The sequence below is a fragment of the Nanorana parkeri genome, unplaced genomic scaffold (genome assembly GCF_000935625.1).
Source record: "Nanorana parkeri isolate BGI_ZX_2015 unplaced genomic scaffold, ASM93562v1 scaffold1277, whole genome shotgun sequence".
Classification (NCBI taxonomy): Eukaryota; Metazoa; Chordata; class Amphibia; order Anura; family Dicroglossidae; genus Nanorana; species Nanorana parkeri.
In genome coordinates, this window is record NW_017307545.1 from 3,782 (window position 1) to 12,424 (window position 8,643).

An 8,643-nucleotide genomic window follows, 5' to 3' on the forward strand; every position below is an offset into this window, starting at 1 on the left:
CATTTGTATGACTTTGCATAGTACTATGTGCATAGAGAACTGCATGACATTGTTTTGATGTGGGCCTGTACTCCATTATAGCACCAGCTTAGATTTGCAGCACCATCAAAGGAGCAGCCAATAATGTTCACAACACTCAAAGATAACTGTTCCATCTGCTCCTATAGAATACCAAACAGGCCCTTTCCAGTTGTCCTTCTAACATTAATTAAAGAGACAAAAGTCTCTCCTGTAACACTCTCTTCTGTGACATAGCAAAGTCCTCCTGTCAACATCCTGTGTACGGTCCATTTTCACACTGAATTTACCAGCTTCTCTGACATCCCAGCTTTTTTGTTGTTTCACCATGTCCTCCATAATGGAGATCAAGCGATTGATTGATTGAATTTGCTTTATAATGTTACCAGATGTAATGGCTCTAACTACATGTTGACATTTATCAGATATACCTGTTATGGATCTCAGCTACAGAGTGGTGTGTGATGTATAAATCAGGGAGATGAGGATCAGTCTTTTCCCAGAAAGGAAGAGGTGCATACGTAACACACGTTAAGCATGTAACCAGTTATCACGAGAGTCTTAGCAATAGTACAACTGCTAGTATTACTTCATACTGCGTCAACTATATAGTATACGAGTATATGGTATAGGATGTGTTCCTGAATACATAACGCATGAGTGTACTTAGTGTGGAGTCCAGGCATAGATAGGGTAGATACAAGGGAGGTAAGTATGAACAGTGTAATCCTCGAGGCTGTACAAGGTTAAGCGAGCTGCAAGGTTTCTCCTGAGGCAGGGGCAGTGCTGGAACAATAGATTGGTGCGGCATGGAGAGGCCCCAGCAGCAACAGGGTGGATGGATGGCTGCAAGAGGCACAGAGGTGGCTTGAGGATGCTGGATGCAGACAGACCAACGGGAGACCCTACAGCAGTTCAGGTAAGTCAGTGTCAGGATGTAGTGTGGCCGTGCTACAGCAGGAAATGCTCAGGGTCTTACCAAATTGACAAGACGCTGAGCATTTAGAATTAAGCCGCTGGAAGACGGAGGGGAGGCGGAGCAAGGTTATGCACTTGACGAGGGCGGCGCTCGGCACGGTTACCGAAAAGTCTCCCGAAGCGTTTGTGACACCAAACCACCTCTTCTTCTATTACCAAGGTGATGTGTTTTTTTTACTACTTGCGCCCCAACCTTTTCTATATGCTTTTGTAGATTGATATCATATTTGATAAGAAGCAAAACAAACTGAACAGAAGTGCCATGCTTTAGACTATGCTTCCCTCTGTAAACAAGGCCTAGTTTGGCAATGCACAGAATGATATCAATTAGTCTCTTTATTTTACTGTTAAGTACTTTCTGCTTTGGTTACTTTACAGGTTATCATTAATTAGAGTTTCAATATCTACCCTGTTTTCTGCAGACAGAGATGCATTTGCTGATACCTGATGTTGTGTAGATACCTTGTATTAATGAATGTTTTTTGTTTGTTCTGAAAGCCATACAAGTTGAGCAAAATAATTCTTATGTTTTTACACAAAAAGAAAGCCTTTTTTAAACTGTGCAAGCACCAGGCACAGGATGAATGTAGTATGCCAAGTATGCCTTTGGAAAGGTAACACATTACTAGAGAATGATAATGGATGCACACAATGGATCACTGTGGCAGTGCCCCTTCATTATCCAGTAAACAGAGAAGGGCTTAGTTTAGACAAAAAAAAATACTAGTCTGTGAACATTTTATATAAGGTGGAAGGGATGCCTTCACAGAACAAGGGGCCTGGAATACATGCACAATATACTATGGGTCTAAAGTGACCATAGTCAGTTGTGGTGAAACAAAACATGGGTTTGTTTTTATGAAGAGTGCTTAAGTAGTGATAATCCTTACAACCTCTACATGCCAGCAGCAAAACAATACGAAAACAGGTATATCAACTTAAGAAAGCAGTCACCTGGGTGCAAAGGGAGTGTTTTGGTTTAATACCCCTCATTGAATGTCCTGCTGTTACAGGAAGTTACAGGGACAGTAAATGAGGTGAAAGTGACAGTAATAAAAAGTGACAGTACAGTAGTTGTTTTTTTTTCCAAGGTCGATCCAAAAAAGAAATATCTGAATGCCTCAGCATGTTAAGGGCATAGTTTGCTTCTTTCAGCATTTTACCATCCTGTGAAAAATCTTGCGTGGACCAGTCCTAGCTGGAGACATCAATGACCACCATGCACATACATGTGTTCTGCACCTAGGATTGGAATGGCCATTATTCTGTCTGTCCTGAAATATGAACAACTTTTCTCATGATGCTGGCACACTGCACTGCCTGGATTGACCCAGCTGTCAGAAGTCCCATTTTTTTAATCTAACATTTGAAAAGTTACTATATGATGGATGGAAATGTAATATTGCTTTTCGAGATTTTAAAAAACACAGTTTAATTTAATAAATGTATGACAAAAATACATTAATAACAGAAATCCACAATCTGCAAATCTCAGTGTGTTTTGTTAAAGATAGCAACAAAATATATTTATTGTAGCTATCAAATGTGTTATTTAAAAGAGCTCTGTAACCTGGTGAATGTGGTATGATTGCAGTTACTTATTGTTTGATTTATTTCAGAAGTGTCTAGAACATGCAGTATTTTGTATAGTTCAGAAAATCTCCCAGCTTTGTCCCAGAAGATTTTTGTTGGAACTCTGCATCCAGTTCTTTGCTCTGTTCTTCAGTAAAGAGGTTTTTCCACTTTACAATTTGTACTGTTCAAAAGCAACAAATAATCTCTAGATTTCTAAGCACCACACATGGACATCTTATCTATTTTTTCAATTATGAATTGAAGAGAGACCAGTGTCTCTGTGAAGATATGGGACTGCCTGTGGTACCTAGGTCATTGGCAGTAACAGTACTGGTTGATGTTAGGGGAAATCATCTTGTATCCTATATCTCAATCAACATTATACCAAAATATCAAAATGCCTTATTATTCTGTGCTCCAGTTTATATAAATGAATTGTTATGATCTCTGTGTAACCGCCTGTTTCTCCTTCTTGTAGATCAAAAGTAGAAAAAGAAAACCAGACACCAATGTGATCTATTTTTCATAATGCTTTCTTCTCTTGGAAAAAATTTTTTCCTAAGGCCCTATTTACATAAGGCAGTGTGTTCAGAAGCACTAATTGCATTAAAGGGGTTCTAAACCCTCCGTTTATTTTTTCCTATATCTACTACTATTAAGCAGTAGATATAGGCAAAACCTTTTTGTTAAAAAAAAGAAAAAACGCTTTAACAGCGGATTAAACTTACCTTCTTTTCACTGCGCGCTCCCGCCCGAGAATCCAAAACTGCTCGGGTGGCCGCAAAACATCTTGGGACGGGCGCATGCGCAGTTCGGATTCTCGGCCGGGAGACGAGCAGAGGCGCAAGGTAAGCCTATGGACGCGTACACCCGCATGCAGACACCGCTGGATCGGAAGTGCCTGCAAGCAGAGAGGAGTCAGAGCTGGATCGGAGATCCGCCGCACCGCTGGAGGGACAGATGAAAAGGACAGGAAAGAAATAGAAGATCGGATTAAGAAACATCATTAAAGGTAAGTGCTGACATTAACATTGGGGGAGGGGACATTTTATGTCACTTTAAGGCAACATATTACTTTTAAATAGTCTGCCAACACACTGCGACTGACGAAAATCTGCTTTGTATTGTGGTGCACAGCAATGTACTGTCAAAATAAATGGTAACACACCGTGGTATGTGTCTTCTAGTAAAGTGCAATTAAATGCATGTCAATACTAAACTGTTTCTCTCAAAGTACTGTGTGAATTTCCAGTACCCGTCAAAACACTAAGGGGGTTATTCACAAAGCTGCCATAGGCAGCGGAGTGACTAACCAACCCTAAGTGAAGTGAGCTGAACGCTGTTCGGCTATTCACTTCAGGCTTGTACAGCTGATTTCAGCCGTACATTGGCTTGCATCGGCTGGCTTTAGGTCGGCCGAACATGCTCAGCATGTTCAGCCGACCCGAAGTGCAAAAGGAGTTCGGCCTATTCTCATAGGGGCCGAACAGCAGTGAGTGATAGCCGAATGCCGCTGAGCTTTTCTGTGGTCAAGCAGAATAGAAAACCAGTTAAAAAAGTGGAAAAAAATTTGAAAATGATTGGGCGGAGCTAGCAGTGACAGCAAGCTCTGCCCAACTGTTTTCTATTGGCCGGGACCAGTTGTCGTTACAATGAGAGCTCGACAGAGCCGGCGGTGATATCAAGGCCGGCTCTGCTGAGCTCTCATGGTAATGACAGATCAGCATCCCCTGGTTTCCAAGTAATGCTTTCATAATGCTTTCACCATGAGAGCTCAGCAGAGCCGGCTTTGATATCACCGCCGGCTCTGCTGAGCTCTCATCATAGTGACAGATCAGCATCCCCTGGTTACCTGATAACCAGGGGACGCTGATCAGTCATTACAATGAGAACTCAGCTCAGCCGGCAGTGATATCAAGGCCAGCCCCGCTAAGCTCTCATGACAGTTCAGCTTCCCCTGATTACTAGGTAACCAGGGGACGCTGCACTGTCATTACAATGAGAGCTCAGCGCAGCCGGCAGTGATATAAAGGCCGGCCCCCGCTGATCTCTTGACAGTTCAGCGTCCCCTGGTTACTAGGTAACCAGGGGACGCTGAACTGTCATTACACACTGAGAACTCAGCGGAGCCACTGTGATATCACAGCGGCTCCGCCGAGTTCTCGTTGTAATGACAGATCAGCGTTCCCTGATTACCTGGTAACCAGGGGACGCTGATCTGTCTTTGCAAGTGGCCGGAGCCAGCCGTGAGATGACAGCTGGCTCCGCCCAGCTGCCAGTAGCAGGCTTTCGGCCGTCCAATGGCTGGCCGTTCGGCACGCTTTGGATTTCACCTTTGCTCAATCGAGCCGAAGCACATGCCTTTGGCAAGACTGAGCCGCTCGAGCAACTTAGAAAGCTGTACGGGCCGTTAGTGAATAGTCCGTACAGCAGCCCTTCGGTTCCACTGAACCGAAGGCCTCCCATAACCGTAGCTAGCCGAAGGATCAGCCAAAGCTGCGGCTGGATCCTTCAGCAGCTTTGTGAATAGACCCCTAAAGTATGTATAAACCCCAACAACTAGACATGTGCACCGGCAAAAAATTTGTTTAGTTTCGTTTTGATTCGGATTTTGATTTATTTCTTTTTTCGGAATTCGCGTTCGAAAGTCAGTTCGTTTCAGAATTCGGATTTAGACGAAATTCGTTAGCGGTAGTCTTTACGCACGTTAGTTTTGTGTTCGATTCATTTATGTTTTGTTCGTTTCGTTGCAGCAAAGTGACATTAGAGAAACTAATTTTTTTAATGTCACTTTGCTGCAACAAAAATTTGTCCACAAACTAAAATTTGTATAGAATAAAGCCAACGAATTTCGTCCAAAATTTTGTTTTTGGAAATTCGGATTCGTTTTCATTCATCATTTCTGTTATTCGGAAATTAGGATGCATTCGAACCTCGGAATAACAAAAATTCATCCGAAAAACTAATTTTTCCGAAACGAATCATACATGTCTACTAACAACAAAGTTCTCTTATTTTGCTTTTGTGGTCTGGTAAAATGTATCTCTAGGCAAGACTCTTTTTTTTTACATTTTGGATGGTGTCATCGCAGTGGTGCCAGATATCTTTTGAGCTTTTAACTTCCTGTGCTCTCGGCATGTTCTAACTCTTATCAATTACATTTTCCTCAACTACTTCTGGGGACTACAGAACCATGCCCCTCTATATTATGGAGAGTAGAAGGTGGCTGGCATTCCATAATCCTATCTTATTTCTGTGGTCCTAATACAAAAGGGTGAGCAGGTATTGTCATCCAAGGACTGTAGGTGAGTTACTGGCATAGTCACCAGGTGAAAATAGAGGCAAGGAAGCTTGAAAAAAGAAAACCAATGCAGCCACCAGATCTAAGGACTGGTAAACCTCAATATATTGCATATGATATGTAGGGACTAAACCAGTATGTTATTTTACTCTGTCAAATATTTACAAATTGTTGTCAAATTATTGCTAACCTCTTGACAGAAATTTGGCAAACAGTCTGAAGAAAGCGTCTCCAAGATTCCCATGTGTATTTCAATGAATTTACTAGGTTTTGCTGGAGTAGATGCAACATATGAAGATCATCCACTACACATACATGTTTTGAGAATGGAATTGGTGCAGGACTCTATGGGGTTGATTTATTAATGGAAATAGGATGTTCATAATGCAATGGAATTTGCACCATTGCAAGAGAATTAGCTTAGCAAGCAAGCAAAGATATTTTGTTTCCTTATTTTCCCCGCTTGTGATTGGGTATTCATTGCAACATGATTTTTTTTAGCACAATACTGAGCTAAGGGAAGCTGTCATTGCAAAGGGCAAATTCCATAGCAAAGTGAACAGCCAATTTGCCTTTAGTAAATAAACCCAATGTTTCTAAGTAATTGTGTGTTTTTGTCTATTCACATACGTTAATAAAGATGATTGATTTTAAAATACTTTGAGGCTAGTGACTTATTATAAGCATTTTTTTCGTACGATTTTCGCAAGGTTGGTGGCGTTTCCGTACGTAAAAATTCGTACGATTAACACTGCTCATGCGCAAGTGAAAATCCGTGGTCAATTAACGAAATTCATCCAGGTGGTTTCTCCTAAAGACCGATAATTGAACTGTGCAATGGTCGGGACAGGATGGGGCCGCCATACGAAAATTGATCCGTATGGTTCGATCATTGGACGAAAATTTTCGTCCGATGATTGCAACGCGTATGTGCACCTTAAAGGTGATTTGATTAAGCAAAACCAAGACAAGATTTCACCTGATATATCGGGCTGGTTTGAAACCCCTGTATTATAGCACTTTGAGTGTGTTTGCACCCCTGCATATATGCAAAGACAAACAAGTCAAATTGAATACTCTGGGATGTGCTGGGATCTTTGCTACTTGTTTGGATACATTTGACACACCAGGCAAGCTCGGAACTTTGCACCGCAGCACTTCATGTTTGCCCCTTTGTTCATGTGAAGAGAAACAATTTATTTGGGTTCCCTTCACATGTGAATACAAAACACATGTAAATGATTGAAGGGTCTTCAACATGCAAAGAGATCTTTGATATATATATATAGAAAAAGACAACCAAAATGACCGTACTCTGAGAAAGAAAAGCCTGGCTACGTGCATAGATAGTTTACAAACAGTTTATAAATATGAATCAGGTACGCAGGCTATGTCGTTTTTGTGAAGATATATGTATATATTTGTAGATTTAATTATAGAGCAATATTTTTTAAATATTGATGTGAAGATTATTGTTGGATTAATACATTCATGTGGTTAAAATTATATACAAAATTATCCTCAGTAATGTTTTTTCAGGGGAATTTTAATTAATTATGAATTATATAGCACTACCAAGATTATCAAATAGAGTATTGATGACACTTTGAAGAGAGTCTTATTTTCCCCGTTGGTATAAAAGTAATATTTCAGGGATATGTCACCTTTCTTAAAGTGTATTTCCACTTTTGCAGTCAAATTTGAAAAAAACCCTCTATATGTCTGTTATGTGTTCCCATTCATGCGGCCTAATGAAAAATATTTTTTGAGCACCTTCACAGTGATCTGTCCTTACAGAAAGACTTAGGACTGAAATGTGTGGATTGTGTTTCTCTCATTAACTTTTTTAACCCTTTGTTTGGACAGGCAGTGTTCAAATTTACTTTACAAATTATAATGAGATGAGCCAGCACAGACAGTGTTAAGAAACCCCTAACCCCTCACAACCCCTCCTAACATTACAAAGAAGGAGGAGCAAGTAGAAAGGTCAACCCTTAAGAAGCCAAGAAGCCATAATTCATAATTTTAGTTTTTATAATAAAGTGTAATTTAAAATCAAAAGGAATCATTCAAATTTAATGTATGATGAACAATTGAAAAAAAAAAGGAAAAGCAGGATAGCTCTTTTCCACTGCAAATACATAATTTCTTTTGTCACTAGGTGGAGGCAAAGTCCTAAAAAAAAGTGCAGAAACATTGTCCATGGAACTTAGTAAGAAACAATTGTACAACTTGTAAGTAGTTACTATTGAATGAAACTCAAGGAACCAATTCCTAACCACAATATAACCTGACTGCAAACATTAGAAAAAAATATAATTTTTTATATGTGGATTTCTCCTTTTTTTAATAGTAACTATTTCATAATTGTTTAATTATTGGTTACTATGTACCATTGACAATAGGCTTGTTTTAGGGTTTTGCCTCCACCTAAAGAAAAAAATAATTATTTGTTTGCTGTGGAAAAAAGGAGCTATCTCATTTTTCAGTTTTTTTAGTTATTCATTACTCATTTGTTTTTATGATCACCAATAATTCAAAATTATACTTTATTTGTACATTTGTATGTTCTTTTGTGATTGCTTTGTCCTGCCAGCATTACAGTTATCTATAGCATGCATAACAGAGAGGTTTGAGAAAGTTGGCGTTTCCCCAAAAACCATTGTGCACAGAAGGTGCTTCCAAGCAACAGAAGACACAGAAAATAGTGTGATATATATTATATCACACTGGCAGCACCTAGAATTAGACCCCCCGCACTCCCCCCCCCC

The 8,643-nt window shown here is 40.0% G+C and overlaps 1 protein-coding gene across 1 annotated transcript in view; it reads left to right on the forward strand.

The window, feature by feature from the left end:
- Positions 1–856: 856 nt before the first annotated feature.
- Positions 857–8,643, forward strand: part of STRN (striatin) — a 121,026-nt gene continuing 113,239 nt past the window's right edge. The window contains exon 1 of the mRNA XM_018569027.1: positions 857–937. Within this exon, the coding sequence (XP_018424529.1) occupies positions 857–937 (81 nt within the window). The remainder of the gene's footprint in view (positions 938–8,643) is intronic.